The sequence below is a fragment of the Delphinapterus leucas genome, chromosome 8, assembly GCF_059928025.1.
Source record: "Delphinapterus leucas isolate spDelLeu-1000000601 "Yukka" chromosome 8, BTC_Dleu_Yukka2, whole genome shotgun sequence".
NCBI classification, from domain to species: domain Eukaryota; kingdom Metazoa; phylum Chordata; class Mammalia; order Artiodactyla; family Monodontidae; genus Delphinapterus; species Delphinapterus leucas.
In genome coordinates, this window is record NC_143136.1 from 52,031,844 (window position 1) to 52,058,811 (window position 26,968).

A 26,968-nucleotide genomic window follows, 5' to 3' on the forward strand; every position below is an offset into this window, starting at 1 on the left:
TTGAATTCGTTTTCTCGGGCTGCCATAACAAATACCACAGACTGGGTAGGTTTGGTTTCTCCCAAGACCTGTCTCCTTGGCTTACAGATGGCTGCCTTCTGGCTGTGTCCTCACTTGATCTTTTCTCTGTGCATGCACGTTCCTGGGGTCTCTCTGTGTGTCCCAATTTCCTCCTTTTATAAGGACACCAGTCATATTGGATTTGGGCCTACCCTAAAAGACTCATTTAACTTAATCACCTTTTAAAGACCTAATCTCCAAATATGGTTACATTCTGAGGTACAGGGAGTTAGGACTTCAACATATAAATTGGGGAGAGGGGGGACACAATTCAGCCCACAACACCATATGTGTCTATGTTTTAAAATCAAATATAGGCATTAACATACTCTGAAAAAAAATTGCCAAAATACCAGTGTTGCCATCAGTATCACACTATGCTTGATCATGGCATCTCTCTGTATTCTTGCAAACGTGGTTTCCTCTCTCCAGAGCTTCTCTTCACCTCCAGGCTAATTCTTCTGTGTTAAGACTCAGCTCAAGAGGGCAATTCACCCAATATCCTGAGCCTGTTTGCCTCTTCTCATTTCTCTGTGCTTATACCATCATGGCACTTATATATCTATCACAACTGTAATTGTTAACTTCCCTTCCTCATGCCCCAAACACACCCTCACACGTGATATCACGCTCTTGGCTTCCCTAAGTCCCATCTAACAATGTCTGTGGCTTCCTAGGTAATAAACGTGCATGCATGGATGAATGGAGCTTCATTTTGTGAAGTGTGCACATGAAAACTGATGATGTAAGACAATAGACTTACTGGTGATGGCCATCAGTTCCTGACACTCCTTGGCTTTAGCTGCATGGCTCAAGTCTCTGACCTCTTCATCACATGACATTCTCCCTGAGTGTCTATCTTCACATGGCATTCTCCTCTCTTAACCAGGACATCAGTCATATTGGATTAGGGCCACCCAAATGACCTCATCTTAACTTGATTACATTTGCAAAGACCCTATTTCCAAATAAGGTGACAGTCACATGTACTAAGAGTTAGGACTTCTAGATATCTTTACGGGGGACACAATTTAACCCATAATGGCCAGTGATCACTGACTCATTTAAAACACATTATTTTGGGACTTCCCTGGTGGCGCAGTGGTTAAGACTCCATGCTCCCAAAGCAGGGGGGCCGGGTTCGATCCCTGGTCAGGGAACTAGGTCCCACATGCGTGCCGCAACTGAGAATTCACATGCCACAGCTAAGGAGACTGCCTGCCGCAACTAAGACCCGGCACAACCAAATAAATAAATAAAATTTTAAAAAATGTTTAAAAAAACAACTAAAACACATTATTTTCACAATGAATGAAAAATGTAGAACATTTTACAAGTGCAGTGTGAAGCGTGGCCCCAAACCTTACACCTGAAATGGGAAGTCTAATGCAGTGACTATTAGGCAGTTTTAGAGAGAGCCTTGCTTTTTCCAACAGAGAGTTGCTTGGGGCCTGCTAACCCTGTACTTCAAATAGAACAACTGTTGCCATCATGTAACCCAGTATTATCTACCATGTAACCCATGCATTATTCAGTATAAACTATAAGATCTGCTGGACATTGATGTTTCCACATATAGCAAAAAAGGGTATTGGGGAAAATAGTTTTCTGGCAACTTTTAAAATTCTGTGCTTCATCGAGGTTTATATGTGAAAGAAGGGAAAAAAACATGTAGATAATACATTTGTGATAAACCTCGTGCCATTTACTGAAAACTGAAATAAATGAGTAGTTGTGCATTTCTACTAAAAAGTTACTTGGCTATCTTATTTCAGAGAATATATATTTTTTCACTATAGTTTCCTTAGGCAAGTAAGAAAAATTTTAATTTTTAAAAATTTTTTTACTGGAGTATAGTTGATTTACAATGTGTTCATTTCTGCTTACAGCAAAGTGATTCAGTTATACATATATATAATATTTTTCATATTTTTTTCCATTATGGTTTATTGCAGGATATTGAATATAGTTCCCTATGCTACACAGTAGGACCTTGTTGTTTATCCATCCTATATATAATAGGTGGCATCTGCTAATCCCAAACTCCCAAACCTTCCCTCCCCTGCCCGCACCTTGGGAACCACAAGTCTGTTCTCTGTGAGTCTGTTTCTGTTTCGTAGGTAAGTTCATTTGTGTTGTATTTTAGATTCCACATATAAGTGATAGCATATGGTAATTGTCTTTCTCTGTCTGGCGTACTTCACTTAGTATGATAATGTCTAGGTTCATCCATGTTGCTGCAAGTGGCATTATTTCATTCTTTTTTATGGCTGAGTAATAGTCCATTGTATATATGTACCACATCTTCTTTATCCATTCATCTGTTGATGGGCATTTAGGTTGTTTCCATGTCTTGGCTACTATAAATAGTGCTGTTTTGAACACTGGGTGCATGTATCTTTTCGAATTAAGGTTTTGTCTGGGTATATGCCCAGGAATGGGATTGCTGGAACATATGGCAACTCTATGTTTAGTTTTTTGAGGAACCTTCATACTGTTTTCCATAGTGGCTGCACCAATTTACATTCCCACCAACAGTGTAGGAGGGTTCCCTTTTCTCCACACCCTCTCCAGTATTTGTTATTTGTAGACTTTTTAATGAGGGCCATTCTGACCAGTGTGAGGTGGCACCTCATTGTAGTTTTGATTTGCATTTCTCTGATGATTAGGAATGATGAGCATCTTTTCATGTGCCGATGGGCCATCTGTATGTCTTCTCTGGAGAAGTGTCTATTTAGATATTCTGCCCACTTTTCGATTATTTTTGTTGTTGTTGTTGTTATTAAATTGTATGAGCTGTTTGTATATTTTTGAAATTAAGCCCTTGTCAGTCATATCATTTGGAAATATTTTCTTCCATTCCTTAGGTTGTCTTTTTAATTTTGATTATGGTTTCCTTTGCTGTGCAAAAGCTTATAAGTGTGATTAGGCCCCATTTGTTTAATTTTGATTTTATTTCTATTGCCTTGGGAGACTGATCTAAGAAAACATTGGTATGATTTATGTCAGAGAATGTTTTGCCTATATTCTCTTCTAGGAGTTTTATAGTGTCATGTCTTATATGTAAATCTTTAAGCCATTTTGAGTTTGTTTTTGTCTATGATGTGAGGGAATGTTCTAACTTCATTGATTTTCATGTGGCTGTCCAATTTTCCCAACACCACTTGCTGAAAAGACTGTCTTTTCCCCATTGTATATTCTTCCCTCCTTTGTCAAAGATTAAATTGTCCATAGGTGTGTGGGCTTATTTCTGGGCTCTCTATTCTGTTCCATTGATCTATGTGTCTGTTTTTGTGCCGGTACCACACTGTTTTGATTAGTAGTAGTATTTGTAGTAGCTTTGTAGTATTGTCTGAAGTCTGGGAGGGTTATGCCTCCTGCTTTGTTCTTTTTCCTCAGGGTTGCTTTGGCAATTCTGGGTCTTTTATGGTTCCATATGAATTTTGGGATTATTTGTTCTACTTCTGTGAAGAATGTCATGGGTAGTTTGATAAGTATCACATTAAATCTGTAGGTTGCTTTGAGTAGCATGACCAAGAAAGACTGAAATATGAAGCTGACTTTGTACCATGCTAGAGTGGTCAGTAAGCAACCATAATTATCATGCAACTTGTGTCCGTCTTTAAAGTGAGGATGAGACAGGCAAATACCTGTCAAAATCACATGGGATGGACTTTCTCTTTTTACCTTCATAAGTTTAGTTCTTCGTAATTCAGAAACTTATTCTAGAGTTTGCTCTACATCAGTTAAACTAGTTGACAATAATCAAGTCAGTGGATTATAACAATAACAATAGACCAATATTAAAGATTTAGTTTTTATTGGAAATTATTGTATACAATTTCATAGACATATACTATTTGTCATAAAACAAGTTTGCCAGCTGCTAGATCTAAATGAGCTAGGAAAGCTTCAGAAAAGGGGCTCCTTCTTCCAGAGAAATTGGAACTAATTAGAGTTTCAAAGCTATGAAAACATCAGCATGCACACTGATATTTACTTGCAAATGAGAGCACAGTGAACTTTCCTAGTTTGCATTACAGTTAGGGATAAAGCAAGTACCAAGAGTATTTGCATTTATTTTTTGGTTTTTTTTTTTTTTTTTTTAGTTTAATTTTCCATTTGTTGAGACTTACACTGTTGAAGAAGTAAAAGTTCACCCAAGGAGTAACAGCAGTGGACACAATCCAGAGGAAGAAGATGGACCACATGAAAGTGCTACAGGAAGCAGTTTCCCTTGGAATGTAGATGGTGATTTAATGGAAGTTGCATCAGAGGTCCATGTTAGGTAAGTCTAATTATTTCACCATCTTGTACTATCAGTTTTGTGTCTGATAGACATATAAATGGAAGTTGCCGCCTTATAACTATCAAAACAGGCAGTTGGGCTAATTTTGTTTTAAATTCGTAAGTCAGGGAAGCATAAAAAGACACATGTACAATTTTAATAAATAAAGAAGTGTAACTTTGTAGTTATTCACTAATTGTTATGTAGAACCAAAGCATTTTCTTTGGTTATGAGTCTCTACGTTGGCATTCTGAATTACCATTCTTCACAAACTATACGCATAATGTACGTCTACAATTTCCATTTTGAATTTTTAAAAATGGATTAAGATCTCAAACCTTGTGATGCCATCTGAATAGCAGATGGTTACAATTTAATCCCCCAGTCGTTTAAAATTTCCTTTTACCCACAACAAATACTGTAACACTTTGTGTTCGGCAGTTTGCTTTTATCGTCTTTCCAAAGCATACTTTACGTAAGAACAATTTTACATATTAACAAGAGCAATGGGTTATAAACAGGCTTGGGAACATGCAAACTTATTGTTGATAAGCATTATGACTCAGTGGGTAGAAGAAGTGTGCAGGGCTCCCTGAGTAGCCTGCTAGGTGTGAGCTTTCTACATGCATGGGTGACTGGGCTTTATAGGAATTACTGCTGCTGATTTATTAGGCCCTGCATTTTTTCCTAGATGGCAGCTCTGCCATGAATGTATGCTCGTTGGCTATCATTAGATTTCTATTTGGTATTATGCACCACATTCGATAGGGGTTATGTGTGAAAAATAACAGCATGATAGGTTGATGAAATAATCATACATATGCTTATATTCTTTACAGAGTACACCCAAGACTTATCAATCTTTATGGAAAAAGCATGGAAGAAACGAATGATTCCAAAGTAACATGTAGTTGTTTATAAGAGGAATGTGAAAATTAGAATTTTAATATGAAGGGATATTGTCATGTTTTAAACAGATACTTTAGTAAGGAGAAAACTATTTTTAAAAGAAATTAAAATTGCTATTACTAAAAATTAGCTTCTAGGCTTTAAGACATGAAATATATACAAACGATTTAAATTCTGGTTTTTGGAAAGTATTTATTGGAATGGAAAGTAACTATTTCATATACTTGAAATTTAAACATGATATATCAATATTTAACCTAGATTAATTCCAAAATGAACTAATTTGGATTCCTGGATTTGAGTCCATCAATTCTGATGTTAAATTTCCTATAGCCTGATGCCAACAGACCACAGAGTTCATGTAAGAAAGACTGTCCTGATTTCTTGATGAGGTACGTAATCCAGCGGTATTAAATTACACAGCTAGGAAATGATATAACCAGAAAATAGTACTATTTTTTCAAAAGCTCTCTAATACCTAGACTACTTGCCAAAAAGAAAAAAGATGGATTTTTTAAAAAGTTATAGTACCACTTTGGTGAATAGTCTCTGAAAGTTGAAAACTCAAAGTGGTAGGGTTTTGAACTCCATAATACACATAAACTATTCAAAATATCTAACTGGTTAGAATCCTACCTGAAATGGTGTCGTCATTTCTAGTAGGAAGGAACAAAATTTAAATTTCCTCAGGGATCATCCTTGAGAAAGCAATTCTAAAGTTGGATTTGATTTTCCACCAATGAGCCTAGACATTTTCTTGAAAGAACTACTTGTTTTTTAATCATAAAAAAACATAGTATCTTTTGTTCAAAGGGTTCTTTAAAATTGAATTAATTTCTATTGGTGGTACACCCCCGAGTTCAGGAGGTTTCGTGCTCATTGGGTCCCACTGCTCAAATGTCTTCACAAGTTTATGTGCATTTTTCAGTCTCCAGCCACCAATCTGTGAACAGATAACTTACAGGAATTAAGTGGTCTGAGGAAGACAGCAGGGACCTCTATGAAGAAATCCTCTTCCATAGTGGTAAAGACTGCCCTCTAACCTATCACTTCCCGTAACAGATTTCGAAAATTTGGCCACAACCTTCATATCAAGACAGATGTAGGGACAAATCAGAGGAAATTATATATCAGCATTTAGTTCATATGCATGAATAAATATTACAAAAAGTGATTGTATTTGCAAGTGAAGAGGTATTTTAACTTCATTATAAAAAGTCTAAGATAACACCAACAAAAAATACTTCAGTCATCACTAAAACATGGAAATTCTGATGTCACATTTTTACCTGATACAAGCTAAGCTAAATCTATATTTTTCAATTTTACAGTTAAATTTGCTTCTCTATTTCCCTGAAGAAGAGAATGCTCTTATAGTACTGGTGAAAACACATTTCATACTTACATTTGAGGAGAAAGGAGTAACATCCAAACAAGAATTTATTTGCTGCATTTGATAGTCAACAGTTTAAACAGTATCTAATTTGTATGAAATACTGGTCCCCAATATGTTCTTTGCAGAGCTTTGATTTTTAAAAATTAATTAGTGAGGTACAGTTTTCATATTTTACATATATCAGCTAAAGTACAACATTTGATCTGTTTTAGAATATAAATTAGAATTCTAAGTACTGTTGTTTTTATAAACAAAAAATTTGATTAAAGATGGATTTTTACAATTTACTCTTCAGTACCTTTCCCTTGATAAAATTGTGTTATAGAAGGGCTTACTGGATTTATACCTGTATAAACATATATTTTCTCATAAAAACTTATGTATATATATATATATGTACAGAAAGAAAAAATCCATAGCTGTATAAACAATAATTATCCAGAAATTATCCCCTTAAGCTCAAACCAGTGTATAACTTCAGTCTGAAGTTTGCTCATCAGGCCATAGTATTCATAGACCGCTGAATCAATGGTTGTTGATCAAAGGTTATAGGAAATATATTACAAATCAATGTCTTTAAAGATAAAATATGCTTTAAAATGATAATGTTCCTCTTCTATTCATTAGAAAATTTGGGAACAGCCTTTCAAAAATTCTGCTAAATATTTCTAGAGAACATATTCCAAACAAGTCTCAAAGAAATGAGTCCTTACCTATTTGGTGGAATTAATTTTACCAAAGCCAGCACATATGGTAAATAGTATATCTTTTAAAGGAATGATACCTCAAAGTCCAAGTTTTCTCCAGTCGAGTTGTTTACTTCCTCAACATAATTTTGATTCAGATGCACTCATTCCAAGGTATTGTCCAGGGATTACTTATCTTGGATAAGCTGATGCTTTAGTGTTTTTCTATCCATTTAAGAGCTGAAAGATTATCTTTTTGGATATATTAAAATATTACTTTTGGAGTTATCTTCTCTTAGAATAATCATTGCTTGGATTTTTTATCTGCATTAAGACATACCATGTCACAAGGTCATGACTAAAAAGAAGAAGTGAGGCAAAATTCACGGTTTCTTGTAAACAATGTCTAAATTTGTTTTAGTATACTGTAACCTGAGTCTGTTATTCTCTCAATTTGAAAGAAGTCTTCAGTCATCTTTATTGCTTTTACTGTTAATGTAACTCCAACTGTCTCTTCTGTTTTCTTGTTGTAGGATAGACTTGTACTGTCTTTTGAAGAAGCCAGCCTGAAAATAGCATTAGTCATGAACATTAGATATTTGATATGAGTATATAATAACAGTCAATGCCAAGTGTAGTCAGTAAAAATTAGTTTGGGAAATATTGGGTTAAAGAGCATTAAGAGCATTGTTTTGTTGTTACTGCAGGATTTCTCAGTGATGCACGCACACTCTCCAAAATTGAAATTCAACATATAACGTGCAGTGTTTTGCCCAATGCTTAGTTAGTTAGAAAGAACATCCTTCAAAACTTTTGTTATAGTTTGAACATTTGGTGAAGTTATCTTTATTTTCTAGAAAGACAGTGGTACTAAAGTTAAGAGAAATATGCAATCAATCAGTGTAAGAATTAACATTAAAAATACTGAAATGCTGAAATCTAGTAACGTGGGAGTCACATAACGTGGGAGTCACAAGTTGGCTTTGAGAAGATCAAGAATGGCATTTTGAGTGGTTTAACAATGGTAATTATTAAAGGCTTACCTTCCACATAACATACGAAATCAATAAAAGTAAAATAAGTCCAAGTAGCAAGCTACTTAAAATAATCGCTATAGTGAAATGGCGTTTGGGTCTTTGATGATGTAGTCCTTCGAGTAGAACCTACATAAATTAACCAAAATAAAGAAACACCACTTTAAAACCTTGCCTCTATTTCATTTGAAGCCCCTCCACGATCCCCAATAGTATTCAGAATAACCCATCCCATTCTCTTGCTGGTCTAACACAAACCATAGGAAACATTGGTAATTTTAGCAGAAACAGGGTGTGTAATGGGCCATATCTGTGGTTCTTCCTCCAATCCATCCTACCAAAATCACCTCCTGAAAGAGCTATGTCATGCCTTCCTGGCAGTTGTAGAAAATACCAATCCCCTGTAAAGTATATTAGGCTCGCCATGATTTTCCTGACCAAACACTAGCAATATTTTTTCCCACAATGTTTATGTTTTGGTTAAAAAGGTAATCATCTTACATGTGCAACATTCTCATCCTTGTTTAGTTCAATAACTTTTGGATTTGGCTCTGGAAAAGCTGTTGCTCTTATTTCAAACTTCAGGGCTCTAGTCTCATCCTGTTTAACAAATAAAAAAAAAAGATCACTGTAGCCTGATACATCGTTTTGTTTCACGAAAACACAGAGCAGGTAAGAATCACGAGAAACTACTTCTATTCTAAAGGGTTTCACAAGTTATCTTCTCCGGTTTCACCATTTGTAGTTAATTGCAATGCAATGCTCCCTTTGGTTCCAAAGGCATGTCCTTGGTATTAATTTATATGGCATCATTGTGTTGAAATCCTTTTATTAAACATGGCTGCTCTGCAGAGAACTTGATTTAAATGCTTATAATATTTAATATTTAAATACTATTTGATAATTACCAGTATATTTTTACCTTAGCTATTGAATTTTTATTCCCAAAGATGACTTTCTTTGTCTGATAAACATTTCCTCAAATTAATTTTATTTGGGCTTGTTTTTCTTAATAGTGTTGTCATCTTTCTGCTCTGATCAAATACAGATTAGTGTACCAAATATCGTAATGAAAAAATCTGGTACAAATATTTATAACATTCAAAAATAAAATCAGTGGCTGAACTCAGAGCTTTACTGTCTAACAGAGGGCTTTATCACCCAGAATCCAGAGCTTGGGCATCTGTGGACAGGCTCCATAGACTCTAAGGATCTTTGAAGTTGTATTCAAAATCGAGATATTTTTTATTTTTCATATGTGCGTTCATTAGGGTAGATGAGAATACATTCTTTTGTCAAATTCTTAAAGAGGAGACGATGATCAACAAAAGTTAAAACTACTGTGTAAAGGTTATTTAACATTTTGGAGAGAACGTAGAATTTTAGGGCTAAAAATAAATTATGTACTTTATCTGGAGCAGTTTTTTTAACAGGGATGATTCTGTACCCTCGAGGAGAGTCGGCTATGTCTGGAGCCCTTTCTGGCTGGCAGGACTCGGGAGGGGGTGTACTGCCATTTAGTGGGGAGAAGCCAGCTATGCTGATGAATATCCTACAATGCACAGGACAGCCCCTGACAACAAAGAAGCATTTGGTCCAAAATGCTACTAGTGCCCACCGTTGAGAAACCTGGACCTCAAAAAGAGTACGAAGGGAGGCTGCAAAAGTTTAAATAACTTGCAACTAGAACAGACAGCTCTTATTTCCCTGTCTGGTGTGTGTTCCTCTTGACCACCTTGTGGTAATTTCAACTACTCCTCTTAACAAAACATAATAGCTCTCATTTCCTTTGGCTTATTCTGTGTTGTGCACTAAGTGCTTTATGAAAATCATCTAATCTGCGGCAACCCTGAAAAAGAGATATTACCCATACTAATCTGATAAGGAAACTGAAGAACAGAACTCCAGATAAAACCAATGATCTCAAAGTGCTTCTCATAAATATGCATACTGCTTCTTAGGAAGAAGTCCAACATGTATTTAGTTAATTTTTAATTCAACCTTTCAAAGTTCATCTTCTTAAAAGCGTGTTTGTGTTTTACTGTTGTTGATAAATTCTGATGTTTTAGTTTGATTTTCTGGAAGTCAATTTTTAGCAAATATATAAATCTATACGATACACAATAGGTTTTTAAGCATAAAGTAATTTGGAAAAGATATATGAAATGTTAAAGCAGCTAACTTCTCTAATTTGATCAAGGTTCATAAATAGTTGGACATGCTTTCTAAAAGCTCTTAATTATATAGTCTATTTTACAGTCTTAGTAATCTGTTTAATTACTAAAGCCATGTCATTTAGACAATGTATTTTGTAGTGATAAATGGAACAGTTTTGGAGTTTCACTCCAGATTTTACGTTCATTCATACCGTCTTAATTTGTTGGATGCCTCCTTACATACCATCCTACCTGTATAAGATGGTCGCGTTTGTAGATTCTATATGAAATCTTATCCACAAAGTTGCCACTGTATCATAGACTTACCATTTCTAAAATGGATGGCCGACCCTCCAACTGAATGTGAACACTGGCTTCTTTTCCACTGTCCATTTTCCCAAAATTGCATGAGAAAGTTAAACAATGTGGATCAGCTTTCATGCAGTACTTGAAAAGAATACAAAAGAGCTATGTTAAAATTTCAACATCTTTTAAAAAGATGGCTAAAATATTTAGATGGCTAAATATTTAGATGGCTAAATATACGTGGAATTCAAGATCTGCTCCCCTTAGTGGCATTTTGCAAAAATTTATCTTGATATAAACATGGAATTAAAGATATGCTTTCATTAGTGGCACTTAAAAATTATCTTGTTTTAAACAAAACAGAAATGTTTAGTAAATTAACAAAAACAAAGTATTCGAACTAGATCACATGTTTTCATTATTCTTATGAACTTAATCTTCTGGGATAGAAAAAGTAAGACACCTAATCAGAGTCTTGCTAAGTTACATGTTCTATGTTCATTGTAAAACTTGGATCATTTTAAGGGCTTTCTTGGGTTTTTTTCCCCATACATTCACTAAAATGAAAATACTGAAAATTAATTTCATGCCACAAAGGCCGTTCAGCTGAGGACAGCATCTTGACCCGCAAAGGGTCTGACGCAACGTCTGGTTGGCATAAGTTGGGCACTTGTTGCATAAATAATGAAAGTATATTGTATATATTTAACCCTGGGTGTCTCTCAACTCTCCAATCATGCCTGTTCCTCACACACAAGAACATTACCTGAACTGGCTTCTCTCCGATACTCAACTGACAGTTCAAAACGCCTTGGTTCATGGGTTTAAGTGTTTCAGTTCTGTAGGTTGGAAAGCAAAAACTACAACCTGAAAAATTGAAACTTACCAGTAGCCTCTTATCAGTCTTTGATAAAAATTTGAATATATCTTTCAGGGTCTCCATTGTGCCTTTTTTCTGCTCTAATGCACACTTTCTTTGGTAATTCTTAAAATGGCATTCTCCAACAGTAGTCTACAAAGAAAGAAAGAAAAATCTTATCCAATATTGGAAAGAACAACAGCTACATGGCTTTAAAACTTACCTTTTAAAGCTTACCTTTCCTGAAATATATCAAGTACTTCTAAAATTGTGTGAAAATATTTTTTGATATGGGAGAGATTAAATCTCTGTGGCAAAAAATGCAACAAAAACCCAGAAAAATTTTAAAGGGTTGGATATAGGTCCCAAATTGATCAAATGGCCTTAACCTTACAGAAATTAGGGCAATATGAAAAATGGACATTTGAACATTAGCATTATATTGAACATTTCTTTGGCTTTAGACATACAACAAAGTGTTCTAAAAGCATGCCCTACCATCTAGATCTGGGATTCAAGTAAGATTTTTAAGGATTATATATCAAATCTACTGAGTAGGTTTCTTTGTCGATTGTCTTAAAACTGGGAACGTAAAAACAATTCTGATAGAATCATCAACACAAGAATATTGATTCTTAAGTAGTTATTTGAATATTAATAAAAGGCTGAAGTATTGCTTTTTCAACAGTGGTCTCAAGCTTTATGGAGAATTCCACCAACTAAATTACTTCCACAGGTCCCTATCACAAAGAAAATCTACCAAAGATGGTAGAGCATAGTTCTGTTCTTGTGTTAAGTCACATGTAGAGGTTCCACTGTAATCCTGCCATTCTAATGCAACATTCAAAGTGTACACAATAAATGCATGGTGCATTCATAGTTTAGACTAAGTGTGACTGAAGTAACAGAAATCTCCATTTTAGCAATATTACTTAGAATAAAGGAAGGAACACATTTTTACCTGGACATCCAAGATGTTGAACAGTTTATCAGTTTGGGGAATAAAAGAATTCGGTATCATTATTTCCACACTAATATTTGGAGCCATGCTTTGGCCAGTGTTGATAACCTGACAAGAAGAAAGAAAATTTAAACACTCAAAAAATACTTTTTATAGAAGTACAGATACCAATGAACTTTTCAGGTGAACCCATATATTTCATGTAACATTTATAATGGTGGGGGTTTGTAGTAGTTGGCAGCTGCACGGCAAAAGGAGACAGAATATCCATAGTCAGAACTTTAAAACGTTTGTTAATAATATAACTAGTCATTATTCCTAGACCTCTCCTTTTGGTGCCGATTAGACCAAACTGTCTACACTGATGGTTTACTGCAGAAGTAGTCTGAGGAAAAAGACATCAATAATATACAGTTGACCCCTGAACAACTCAGGGGGATTAGGGTCACTGACCTCAGCACAGTTGAAACTCCTAATATAATGTATAGTCAGCCCTCTGTATACATGGTTTCTCTGTATTCACAGATTCAACCAACCGTGGATTGTGTAGTACTATAGTATTTACTATTGAAAAAAATCCACATATAAGTGGACCCGTGCAGTTTAAACCTGTGTTGTTCAAGGGCCAACTGTGCCTTGGTATGGCACGTTATAGATCTAAAAAAACATGATCGGTTGTCCTTATAACTATCCCATGAGGTGGGCTGACATTTTATTATTTGCCATCTCAGGAAAATGCTGAGGTGTTAATGCTGTAACCAAGATGAAAGTTAAAAAGTGACAAGAAGCGGGACCAAAGCCCAGGTATTCTAATTCTAAATTCTATCTTGGTTTCACAAAGTCTCTCTGTGCTGAGAGGATAATCAGCAGCAGTAAGTGAATAAAAATATTTTAAATTCAGGAAAATTATAATGCTGATGCACTCAGAAAATCAGAAGAGGGTAGGTTATTGGGTTTTAGAAAAAAACCAGTTTTTTAATAATGCATAAGGGGAAGATATTTCATTATTGTTGATAAATCTGGGGTTTGCAGAACGCTGAAGAAGGAAATTAGGCCAAAATATTGCCTCCTGAGAACTATAAAACCAACACAGTAAGTCAGAAAAAAGATGTGCTACAATATCTAAATGAAATAGCATGACTCAAAGACTTGCAATAATCTTCTGAACGCACACGACGTAAATAAAGAGAGAGAGTATCCCTGGGCTTTGGGACAGGTGGTAACTGCCAGGCCTTGGAAGCACAGGGCAGTTGCAAAAGGCAATGTCAGCAATGGGGACCCAGCACTGCCCAGACCTTTACACAAGGTCTTCCTGACGCCAGCAAATAACCAAGCTCACTTACAATATTCTTTATCCATTTTCGCCTAATAGCATTTAGACCTCCGAGAACATCTTCATACTTGGACAAGTCACCAAGCCTACAGGCTGAAAGAATCTCCACGCCCAGTCACTCCATTGTAATTTAACTAGGCAATACTTAACTATTATTTGTAACATAATAAATAGGCCTACTAGAGTCCAACTCAGTTTCTGTTTATCAGAGTACAAACCCCCACCGGAGTGTGACAGGAGCATTTTGGGGGACTTCAAAGTAGAGGGCGACATTTTTCCAACACTAGGGTATACTAGGGTAACAACAACTTGAGTATGGACTCAAAAGAATTTTGAGGTCATTCTTCTTCCACAGATTGGGGCAGTGGCCCAGGAGTTTGCATTTTGGATAAGCACCTCAAGTGATTCTGATACACATTTTGAAAAGCATTGCCTTACAAAATATCATAATGTACCTAATGCAGATTCATTCACAGTCTGTAGATTGTTATATAGCTCTTGAGAATGTGTGAGCAGTGCTTTCAGTTCAAAAAATGTTTTTGTGGACATTATCTCCAATTATTTGCTCATTATCAACATCCATGCTGTAACGAAAATTTCAGTTTGACAGTAAAAAAGTGTTTAATGAAGTTTTAGCTTTATATTAGTATGTTAATACTTCTGGATGATGATAATACTCTTTCCTTTTTAAAAAGATTATTTAATAAATGATGCATCATTTGTCATGGGTCATATACCAATGGTTTGAAAGGCTGACCAAGCAGACCTTAAATGGAGATGCGGAGGTAAAAGCTTCCTTTACTTGGTAAGGTTAGGACTTGTATGAAGCTTGGACCACGAAGAGGTTTCACTGATTTGCACCCAAAGATGCCTTTTCTTGACCTATTCTGATTTCTGCATGCATCTTTAGCATTCCTCCCATAACTTTGCCTATTTCAGGCATTACCTCTGTTCCCAGGAGGCACTTACTGTAAGGAGAGGTAGTATAAGGAGAGGTAGTATAAGGAGAGTGGGCTCAGTAACAGGGACAAGATGAATGGGAGAGAAGGCGCAGGGGCCCACCAGGCAAGGGCATGAGCCCTGCTGCAGCTCCCTTCTCGCCCTCAGCCAGCTGAGGTGGCCCAAAGCTGAGGGACGCCACACATATATGATGTCCTCTGGAGCAATGCATCGGTAACATTCTTTCAGCTTGTTACAAATATCAGCACAATCAACTTTTCTTACGTGGAAAGTGAAGTTCATTTTCTCTGCCATACATACTTCAGGCTCATTTTCCTCCTTTGGTCCATACACAAACGAAGTTGGGTTTACAAACCTGCCAGAAATGAATTCAGATTTAATTTAACTGTCTTATTTGATGAGGTATTAGAAACAGTCTTTCTCTCTCTAGTCTAAATATAGCATATCTCTTAAATATCCCTTAAATATGCCATCATTCAGACGACAGGTGCCTCTAAGTACCATGGAATACTTTTGGTTTCTTGTAAAGATAAGAATTTTAGGGAAAATGTAAGGAAATTAGAAAGCCACGTGCTCTGACTGGGGTGATAATTTCTCTTCCCGCCAATATCCTTTGCCTTCCCAATACTGCCTGGCTCACTCTAGTGACCATTCCTTCTCTCTCAGCCCTCAAATGCTTCACGCAAACTTGACGAATATGAGATAAATTCTTAGCTTTTCCCTGGGGCTCCAGTATCCTCCTGTATTTCAATCTAGCTGACAGATGTCTGAGTGATTTCTTATCACCCCCAATTCCTGCTGGCTATTTGTAATGGACCCCAAGTCTGGGGAACAATTCAAACATCAAGAAGTAGGGCAAATTTTTGTTAGGATACAAGGTTGTCATTCCTTTACCCGAGATGAGACATACGCACGGTCAGTAATGAACTTTAAGACATATTTTTCTAGGAAAATCCCGACTCCCCAAGTTGCTAATATTTGGCAGCTAATATGAGGTAATATGTTAGAGACTCTTTTACAGAGGAAAGAAATGAGAAATATTCCAATGTTGTAGATTTAGGCAGCTTAATAGTTGCAGAGCATCCCTTGCTCAAAATGAGATGTGGATGATGGAAAAGCAGGAGGACACACTTATAACAGAATCAAGGAGGCGAGGCGAGGTAAGCATTCGAACCCAGGCAACGTGCAATTGACTTCTCTTTGCTCCCCACTACTCGCCCTTGAATGGATTCCTCTTTCCTCCGCTGGTTTTATCTCACAAACTGGAGAATCAGTTCCATCAGGTTCGGACACTATTTTTATGTAACTATATGCCACCTTTATGGGTGGTTAAAAATGACTAGGGATGCTTTATAGTTGGGGCAGCTAGAAAAGCTCATCTATTTGTCCTGTGTCTCATATTGTCTATGCTTTAAAAATGTGGTTTTAAACAAAGATTAGTAGGCTCAATAATTTCCAGTAAAATCATGAAAGCTTTTCATGATACTCCTTTAATTCCTTCTCTTCACATCTTCTTCCTGAGTCATAGGAGGGTCCATTCAAACAATTACTAAAATTGTGAGGAATCAGTGACTGCTGGGCTCTGGGTAAGGAACTCTGTAATTCACGGATATAAAGAGGGGACAAGGGAGCCGGCTCTCTTGTATCTCAATTCATCTGCCACGCAGGTAGATGCGGGGTCTGCACAAGGGCGATTTGGCCAACCTTCCACTTCTCTGAACTTCACACTTGCCCTGGCCACTGAGCATGATACAAAGTGCACGCCGGCACTCTGGGGCCCTGGCCTGCACGGCGTACCGCTGAATGGTTGGACGTGGCCTCCTATTGGGCTTTTCCAGTAAGAAATCTCCTCCATTGGGGCATTAGTTTGAGGTGGTCTCAGTGATGACTACAGAGTGGGTTAAAATAACGAACACCTAAGCAATGGGCTGCAACACCGAGGTAATTGTTAAGAGACAGGAACAGCACATGATCTTTTCTTAAAAAACTTTAAATAAGCTTTTGACGAGTAGTTTAAGAAGCAACAGAATTCAAAATCAGCTCAGAATTTTATAGGAGTCCTCCATATCTACTCACCCATGAACAGTTAGCATGACTTCATACTTGAGAGGTACTGTTAAAGTCGCTTTGTTACGCTTCACGTTGCCTGTTTCTCCTTCATTTTCACTACAGAAGCAAATAGAAAACACCCTCTTAGAATCCAGTCAGCACAAAACTTCAGAGGGAACTAATTACGGCCCAAGTATACCTAATGTACTTGGAGGTTGGTTTCAAAAATGCTTTTTGAGGAGCGGGGATAAAAGTAGACGCGATAGTAAGAAATCTTTGTGTCAGAGTTGGCAGAAATTTGCTCTCATTATTTACGCGGTTATTTGCTTCTATGCTATAAAACCCTATGTTAGAAGGGTTTTTTGTTTGTTTAACAGATCACATAAAGGAAGTTTTTTGTTTGTTTAACAGATCACATAAAGGAAGTTTTCTGCTGCAGACAATGGAACACAGCTCCATGGTTCCCCTAAGGTCACCTCCCTTTTCTCCCCCCAAAAGTCAGGGGTTCATTTCCTTTAACACAGTTGTTTTTCCATAATGAAATATACCAGGCGGCATGCACTGTGATGTTGAGATCCTCTTCTGCTCTGCTGAGTGAGCTGGCATCCAGAAGAAAGCTAATATCTGTCTGGAAAACACAGGGGACGCTCATTTTAAAACTAATCTAGGCACATATATACAATGGAATATTACTCAGCCATAAAAAGAAACGACGTTGAGCTATTTATAATGAGGTGGATAGACCTAGAGTCTGTCATACAGAGTGAAATAAGTCAGAAAGAGAAAGACAAATACCGTATGCTAACACATATATATGGAATTTAAGAAAAAAAAATGTTATGAAGAACCTAGGGGTAAGACAGGAATAAAGACACAGACCTACTAGAGAATGGACTTGAGGATATGGGGAGTGGGAAGGGTAAGCTGTGACAAAGCGAGAGAGAGGCACGGACATATATACACTACCAAACGTAAAACAGATAGCTAGTGGGAAGCAGCCGCATAGCATAGGGAGATCAGCTCGGTGCTTTGTGACCGCCTGGAGGGGTGGGATAGGGAGGGTGGGAGGGAGGGAAGGAGACGCAAGAGGGAAGAGATATGAGAACATATGTATAACTGATTCACTTTGTTACGAAGCAGAAACTAACACACCACTGTAAAGCAATTATACTCCAATAAAGATGTAAAAAAAAAAAGATAAAAATAATCTAAAGTTTGTTTTTACAATCTGAATTTTAGTTTTTCTTATTATTTATGTTCTGTGAAATACAGATAGGAAATGATGTCCTACAAGCATAGGCTAACCCTCACTCAGAGAACTACGGGGAAGCTGTCGGGTCTGCGGCAATTTTAAAGCAGCAGCATTTCCACGAGTGACGTTCAGAGACAAAGCCTCCTCTGAATGTAGATAGGCAGGTCCAGACTGACAAAATTAGAGATGCTTTAACAACTTGAGTGGGCACTCTTGCCAGAAACACCTTTTAGTAGAGCACAGGTGACATGCCTGGCAGATAGGACCACCCGGGGTGGAGTTGGGGGAGTGTTGGGGAAGGGTGAGGCTGGGCAACGGAATTGATTGACACATTCACCTGCCCGTCCTGACACAAACAGGCGCCCCCTTCTTTTTCTTTCTTTGAAACAGTGAACATTGCCAAGAATATAAACACAATCTCAAAGATCTCAAGCCCAGTTGGTATGGGCTTTATTTCATTTAGCTACTTACTCTTAGTAAATAATAAAAACGACAACAACAAATTATTTGTATGCAGCACAAACATAAGGAAACAGAAAATATTTTATATTCATGTCAGTAACAAAAACTATAAATGCTAAATGCTTACCCTTGATAGATGATCTACATATATATAACCAACCCTGCAGTCAAGTTTTACTATGCCAGAGCTGTCTGTTACTTCGCAGTTTATTTGTTTCTCCTCCTAAAAGGAAAATGAAATAACTGGTTTAAGTAGGTAGGGAATGAGAAGTTCATAACATATGTTTAAGGATGGTTTTTGAAAAGAAAATCATCCCTGGATACTTTCTTGGAAGACTATTTTCTGTTTACTTTGGGGATAAATCAATAGGAATATAAATACGCTACATAAATATGTGTGTACAAGTATAGATTCACTCTAATATTCACATACATTCTCCACAGAATAATTCCTGGACTTGTAGCTTTCAACCATGTTTCTGTGTTCCCTAACTCAAGGTTCCTTGAAAAATCACGAAGCAAGGAATTCATAAGGTCTATATTTCATTGGCTGCCTTCTGTCTGCGTTGTGAGAATGTGATAAAGGTATTTAATTATAACTGTAATCACAATTATATATATATTCAAATATTCAGGGAAATATAAATTTATATACATCTCGCAGATGTATATTTCCCTGAATAACTGAGTTTTCCCTCTTACCATTGCAAACAGGCTCCCAAAGCTCTAGAGGAAGTGGGTAGTAGATATTTATAAGAGGTCAAAGGCCTTTCTAAATGTTCTTAGTGCGAAGAAATGGTCTCTGGATAAGAGATGGGTAAATTTTCTAAGGGGCAGAGGAGCATCCACGGAGAAAGTGACTGAGACTTTTCTCTTTCAAATTTAACATTATTAATACCTCACTGATGGATTTAAGTGCTCATGACTGAGGCACAGTGGTAAAAAGGAAAAAAAAAAAAAAGGAAAAGGTCTCCAGATGCTCCAAACTCTTGCAGGAAAGGAGAAACTTGCCTACAATCTGGTTGACACCAGGATGTTGGAATTTGACGCTGGTTCTAGCATTTTGGAGGTCCTCTGGGATCGAGACAGTGTATGTGAACTTAAAATGCAGAGCAGTAACTCTGAGAGCCCAGCATGAAGGACCAATATGGCCCGTGTAGAGACCCCAACCACGAGGAGCACCATCACAGCACCAGATGAGGTTGTACCAGTGAGAAAAGCAATGACACCCAGGCAGCTTGCTTGGATAACTGGACAATCGCTTCTGTCTCATAGTAGCATTGGTAAGCAGGAAGCTGACTCTCTTGATCTCAGTCAGATCCCAAGGAACTTTCCATTTTGATTAGGGGCAGAGAGGAAAAAAATTACTGGAAGCCCGAGTGATAAGTCTGAATATTAAGACTCATACACCAAATATTTATACCTCAAATGATAAAGTGATTTATACATTTACATTCTTTAAAAGTTAAGTAAAATATCATGTAGTATCATGCTACTGTAGTTTTCGATCCTTACCAGATCTAAAATCTTAATGAAGTAAAGACCAGTGGGTAGTCTGATATGCAGAGTTGTCTCATATGCATCATCTCCGGCATTAAATAAGGACACGTTCAACATTAATGTCTTCATACTTCCAACAGCAAGATAGGTTTTATTTTCATGTGGCCTAAAAATTAAGTACGATTTAGTTTTTGTTTGGAACTAAAAATCCCATCTCTTCATTTATGTATCCTGAACACAAAATACTGATTTGGAAGCACAGCCATAGGAGATGACCCCATGCAAGTAGATGTAAATCCATTGTAAAAAGAACTCAGTTTCCCAGGTTTCAGATAAATTCAGTTAGTTATTACACAGGAAAAGTTTTCTAATTTAGTTATAATTAAACTAGTCTGCTTTCTGTTTAACTTCTTGCTTCTATCATTTTAGCATGTTTTTCTCATTATTTCAAAATATTTTCCTAAAAGATTTTTTTTCTTTCTTCATTCTTGAGTAGACATTGAACTAGCTGCTGCCAAAGCCAAAGGAGAATAGACTATTTCCACCAAAATAGAGGATGCTCTGGTGGAAGTGCGCATGGCATGGGAAAGGACTGCTATGGCCAGCATGTGGGTGCCACTAAAATCTGTTGAACTAGAATTAATTTCTTAAGGCAGGCTGGTCACCTCTACCAATAACTAGACCAAATTAAAAATAGAATTGTGGAAGTGTTTCACCATCTTGTGAAGTGGAAAGGGAACACTGCTACAAATCCAAACACATAAGTGAGTTCAAGTTCTGGCTCTGGCCCCCGTTCTTCTGGGGGAGAGGTCATTTAGCATTTTAAAGACTCAGTCACCCCACCTGTAATAATAACTACTGTTCAGTGAAGATATGACTCAAGCACATTCCATGAGACCCCAAGGAACCTGAGGTTTAAGAAATGTCTTCAAGGTACCACAGCTAGAATGTTCTAAAGTCTCAAGGCAACCCGTTCCCTTTACTGATTAGATGGTTAGAAGAGCTCAGAACCTGCTACAGAATGTCATGATTCTGTAAGCTGTCCTCAAAAACAGACACTCTTAGATATCAGAGTATTTAAATTAAAAAACAATTAGTTCAACCAGAGAAGAATATGACACAAAGCAAAATATCAGATGAGGATAATCGTAACACTAAGAAAGATATTCACCTAGCAACTAGGGTTTAGAAAACGCTTCTTCAATAATGCTTACACTGTATCATTCTAGTCAACATCTGTATTTGTGTCTGAATAAACTATTTATGGAAATGTTAAACACATAGTAGGCATTTAGTAGTTATTTGTGAGTTGACTTAAGACAGAATGTTTAAGGACAGAGTTAAAGAACAAGTTTCAAGATTGATGCTTTTAAGCATTACTTGAAGATGAAGAATGATTTTAATTGAAAGTCCTTGTATAATAATCGTTACATCTATTACTCCCACATACAAAAATAGTATAACAAATTCCCAGCTTTGTAGAGCTTATAAAGGGCAGATTTATAAACAGATGTAAACAGATATTAGAAATACTTGAAAAGAGTTATGAATGAAGGGCTCTGGGACCAGGGCAGGGACCCATTTCGCCTGGGGGTAGCAAAGGCATGTTGCTTCTTGCTTTTGTACTACTCTAGTTATTTAGGTTGAGCTGAATGAAGATTAAAATTTCTTTTCTTAAATAAAGAACATCTGAAAATTTCATGATTGAACTGGCATTCACTTGGATTATACTCTTAATTGATTTGTCAAGTCCTCTTCCAATTTTCACACTACTGGGGGCGGGTGGTGGTCACTTTGCAGAAAGCAAACTTGATAATGTCACGTGTCTGCTTCCTTTCCTCCAGTGCTTTCAAGATAGAGTTCTGATTAGTGCAGCAGATGCAGCCTGAAAGAGCTGGTCGTGCCTTACTTTCCACTGCACAACCCATTCCTTCCCTTTAGCCATGCTCACCTACAAACACGGGTCCAAACACCTGTGTTTTGTGTCCTACTTCAAGCCATCCCTCTGCCTTCAATCCCTTCCCTCTTCATGTTATCTGGTTAACTTATACTTGTTCTTCAAGACTCAGCTTGAGTGTCAATGTTAAGAGTCCTCAGAAGTTCTTCCAGTTGATACTTATTGCTAAGCCCCTTCACCCAGCATTGCATCCTCCCTAACAGAAGTGGCTTCTCTCTCTGCCACTTTCCCACACACTGGGCAACCCTCTAATGCAATATGTTCACACTGTCTGGCTTTCCTCACCACTAGAATAAGTTCTCTTGGAGAAAAGGTGCCGGGTCATGAATATCACTGTTTTCTCAAAGGCTAGCAACACAGTGTTCAAAATATATGTGTGGTATGTAAGTGTATCAAACATTAAAAAGGGCTGGATAACGCTAAAAAAAAAAGTCTGAAAGATTGAGGAAATTACTGGATAAGTGACTGTTAAGAGTTCATGAACTCATTATACATTCTATGAAATTAGAGCCATGCTTATCTGTTCTGTGACGGTATGCAAATTCCAAATGTTTCATTAAGATAAAGTAAACATCTACTACTACCACATTCATGTGATCTATACCCCGCCCATATAACCTAATGTTTTAGTGGCAATACAACTACTGAGTTGACCAATAAATTAATGGCAACATGGATACTGTTTGAGTTTGAATTTGAGAAGCAAATTATTATGAACCTAAGAATCTACAAACAAAATTATTATAATTTTGAACACTTCCCCCCACTTTGATACTTCTAATATATCTATGAGAAATTGGACATTTCACTTAATACCTAAAAGTTCTTCCCTTCTTATCCTAATTGTTTTTCACTTTAAACCCTCCTATCAAGGTAGGACATACACATAGAAAAATGCGCACAACCTAAGTGTAGAGCTCAGCAAATTTTTATAAACTGAATACATGTGTGAAACCAGCACCCAGATCAAGAAAACCATATTGCCAGCACCAAAGAAATACCCTTGTGCCCCCTTCCAATTCTTGGCCCTACCCACCATCTTGCTTTTACTAGTATAGACTGGCTCTGCCCAGTTTTATATTTCATATAAATGGAATCACTGAGTATGTAATCTTGGAGTATCCAACATTCTTTACTCAAAATTTTGTTTTTAAGTTTAATCTATATTGATGCATGGAGTTGTAAATCGTTTCTTCTCATTGGTGTGTATACTAATTTTTGTAAATATGCCACATTTTATTTATCCTTTCAACTATCATTGGGAATTTTGGCAATTACAGTTTGGAGCCTTTATAGTTTTTCAGTAAACATATATACATAATTCCATTGTGTCAGTCTGTCTGTCTATGAGCAGGCCCTTATGGTTTATTAACCCAGGACTAATTCCTGAAAAAAACCTCTAAATCTGGCTAATTTGGGCAACCAGCTCATATTTTACTAACAAATTACATTAAAAAAATAAAATACACTTAAGGAACCATATTTAAATAATAAAAATGTCCTACAGGATTATCATATAAAAGAAAGCATACCAGAGAGTAGGGGTTCAAAAACTGCTGCCTGAAGGCCAAATTGGGACCGCTGCCTTAAAGGTCCTTAAACCTTTATGTTCCAATAAAGGTTTATTGGAACACAGCCATGCTCTTTCGTCTGTGGCCACTTTTGCACTACGACGGCAGAGTTGAGCAGTTGCGACATCTCTGTCCCACAAAGCCTAAAATATTTACAGTCTGTCCCTTCAAGTAAAAAGTTTGCTGGCTCTGCCATTGGGCAGTCTGACTGAGGAGCATAATTAGTTTCAAAATAAGCATACCACATCATATTACTATATTTAGAACCTGTATTATTCTGACAATAACACAAGCTTCATTATTTCAGATGGCACCCGATGCTGCCTTAGAGGAAACGATCTCCCAGACCTCATAATTCCTTGTCTGGTACTAAAGACATCGAGGAGAAAAGAATGAAGAAAATGTCCCTATGTAGCATTTCTAGCTCTGATCCCCGGCTTTGAGAAGCTGGATATTTCTGGAAGGATGTATGATGAGTAACAAGGCAGTAACTCTTTTGAATCATGGCTATCATTTCAGGGTGGAAGAATCTGACTCAGTCGTAATGTGCTATTCCTCCCAGTGTTTGAGGGGATGGCTGTGACTTATTCTTGTGTTGTAAACCTTTGTGTTACACAAGCACGCATCTGCTTGGTGGCCCTGTGATAAAGGGCAGAGAGAAGACGTGCGGGAACATGGCTGTCCCACATCCCCTCTACTTCTCTAGAACCACGTTACAACTAAAGGAAACTAAGAGGTTCTAAAAGTAAACTTCAGCTTGACATTAAAGTTTAATTAAGACTTGTAGAAGAGCTGCCTATAAATAGACATTTATAAAATATTCTGGCTTGTAACCAAAGCATTAGTCACTGAACACCTTTGGGAAAGAAGTTGGCACTTAGACAAGCAACAGAAGGTGAAAGCACTGCATAAACAGCTAGGTTCCAAGACAACAGCAAATGAAAGAGAAACACAGTATTCACATTTCAACAGCGAGGCTGCTGGTCTGTTTTCCATTTTTAAGCTATTTTGCCACATTACCATAATTACAATTCTACTCTTTGTGTGTGTGTGTATATATATATATATGTATACATCTTACTGTATCTTGATTCATTAACAAGGTGCTGTCAGAAAGATACCCACTAGCTTTTTACATGAGACATAATAAAGGACCAGGTGCACATCTGGAAGTGTGACAAGGCCGAACCAGAGCTTTCCCCGGGAATCGCAGTTCATTCTTTATTAAAACATGCATAATGCAGACTTGAAATTTACAAAGCAGCCTAGAATCCATGTAATTTAAACAAATCAAGATACTGTGTACATACAGAATCATAACTTAATAAGTGAAAGGAAAAACAGAAAAATGATGTATTTCAGCACCAGGCTCTACGTTTTTCCTGAATGAACGCTACTGTTCTATTTTGTGAGAAATGCTCCCTAAGTCTTCATATAATTAATGCATTTTGCCTTGATAAGATGAATGACTGCTTCATAGCTAACATGTTTTTAATCAAGATGCTAGAACAAAATATAACAGAAATTGCTATGTACCCAGGTCAAGGTAATACGAGTCATTTATTTGACAAAAGACTAGCCTGCGGCAAAGTGGCCTCAGGCCCAAGTAAAATTTTGTCCTCTTTTTTCTTTATTACTGACTTCAGGGAAAAAAATAAAATAGTGGAAAATTCTCATCTACTGGGCAATATCAGATACCTGACATTTAAGAAGATTTTACTGAATAGACAAATTCACTAAGATCCCAAGGAGGATAGCAGAAGAACATGGATTGGAAGATAGAGCTAGGAATTAGAATGTTTAGTGTATGAAGCATACGATTCCTCTTCCCCAAACTCTGTGACATCAGTGAGGCATATATTCCTACTATTTGCATTTCAAAAATGGACAGTTTTGTTACACTCACTCTTTTGGGGTTAACAGCACAGTGCGGTTACACACCGCTCACTGTCTACCCAACAGTGAGTTCCCTTCTTAGCTGCTAACGGGATCCTGGATTAGCCAGGCAGTCGGTAGTATCCCCTTGATACTGCAGAAGCTAAGCCCCCAGCTCAGCTTCAGGGAGTGAATTATGATTGATCTACTATGATCGTGACGACTCCATCCTCTTTCAACCAGGATAGATCGGGGGCAGCATGTGACACCACTCTGGTTAATCAGAATAAGGCGTCTGCTCAGACACTTCCCTTCCTTGGAAGGCAGCCTCCAGAGGACACAGAATTTTCCTCCTGCCCCCTTCTGTTTACTGGGAACCATGGTGCCCCAGCAGCCACAAGGGAAAAGCCAAGAGAACTGGAAAAGATAACCATGAACCATGAAGGCCCAGGTTTTGGTAGCTTCTCACTAAACCTGTCAACCACCTTCTCCAGACTTATTATGCAAAATAATTAAACACCTTTGTTTAAGTTACTATTAGCCCCGTACTCTGTTACTCACAGTTAAAAGCATTCCTCACTGATTTGAAAGCACTTTTGTTCAGGAAAAGCCTCCATCACTTACCCTGGAAGCATGACGGAGGCACAGAAGAGAAGTAGTGTCATTTAGATCAGTCATCTCTGCGAAAGACTCGATTTTAAATTACCTAGGTGATGGTTAATACCTGCTCTTCTATTTGTAATCTTTTAGATAAAGTCATATTTGTTCATTTTCACTTCGCACTGTAAGTCCATTTGAATGTGGTTTACCGTCCTGAGAATTTAGAGATTCAGGAGGAAGCCTCAACTTAACGAAAACATGGGATGGAGTGCATCAGCACTCTTTAGTTTGCTGTCGGCAGTCTATTAGTGCAGTCATCAGAAACTCATCATACCTGAAGCAGGTATGTAGCTCTGCGACACAGAAATACCACTAGTGCCAGCGGAGTTACAGTCGGGAGAAGGCATAGAACATATGGTTGCAATTTGCCTACCACGACCGAGAAGGCAGAGAGGACTCCTTTGAGGGAGAGGCAAATTGTTCTCTGAGAGAGTATCATTTATTAAAATGCAAAGCAGTTTGTCAGAACCCTTCACCCGTGGGCCTAACACTTAATTCAAAGAGTTTTCATTTGAAAACTCTTCAAATAAGTTATTTACCTAATGGAAAGAGCCTGTAATCTTCCTAACTGATGCAAAACATGTGGGGCTTATACTTTACACTGGGCTTTAGGCCACTACAAACTTCATAGAACTAAAAACAACTGACCCAGGCACAGTCAGCAGCTATCTCGGGACATAAAGAAACAATAAAC

The 26,968-nt window shown here is 37.3% G+C and overlaps 2 protein-coding genes across 2 annotated transcripts in view; one reads left to right on the forward strand and one right to left on the reverse strand.

Annotated features, from left to right (window-relative positions):
* CERKL (CERK like autophagy regulator) overlaps positions 1-6,668 on the forward strand; it is a 143,969-nt gene extending 137,301 nt beyond the window's left edge. Inside the window, exons 12-13 of the mRNA XM_089916616.1 lie at positions 4,170-4,348; positions 5,188-6,668. Of these exons, the coding sequence (XP_089772742.1) occupies positions 4,170-4,348; positions 5,188-5,269 (261 nt within the window). The 3' untranslated portion in view covers positions 5,270-6,668. The remainder of the gene's footprint in view (positions 1-4,169; positions 4,349-5,187) is intronic.
* The window catches only part of ITGA4 (integrin subunit alpha 4), an 85,926-nt gene continuing 62,821 nt past the window's right edge, over positions 3,864-26,968 (reverse strand). Inside the window, exons 18-28 of the mRNA XM_022567178.3 lie at positions 20,227-20,377; positions 18,839-18,934; positions 17,546-17,625; positions 17,025-17,114; positions 15,213-15,303; positions 12,656-12,763; positions 11,722-11,847; positions 10,857-10,976; positions 8,875-8,973; positions 8,383-8,502; positions 3,864-7,905 (exon numbers count right to left, since the gene is read on the reverse strand). Coding sequence (XP_022422886.1) covers positions 7,807-7,905; positions 8,383-8,502; positions 8,875-8,973; positions 10,857-10,976; positions 11,722-11,847; positions 12,656-12,763; positions 15,213-15,303; positions 17,025-17,114; positions 17,546-17,625; positions 18,839-18,934; positions 20,227-20,377 — 1,180 coding nt within the window. The 3' untranslated portion in view covers positions 3,864-7,806. The remainder of the gene's footprint in view (positions 7,906-8,382; positions 8,503-8,874; positions 8,974-10,856; positions 10,977-11,721; positions 11,848-12,655; positions 12,764-15,212; positions 15,304-17,024; positions 17,115-17,545; positions 17,626-18,838; positions 18,935-20,226; positions 20,378-26,968) is intronic.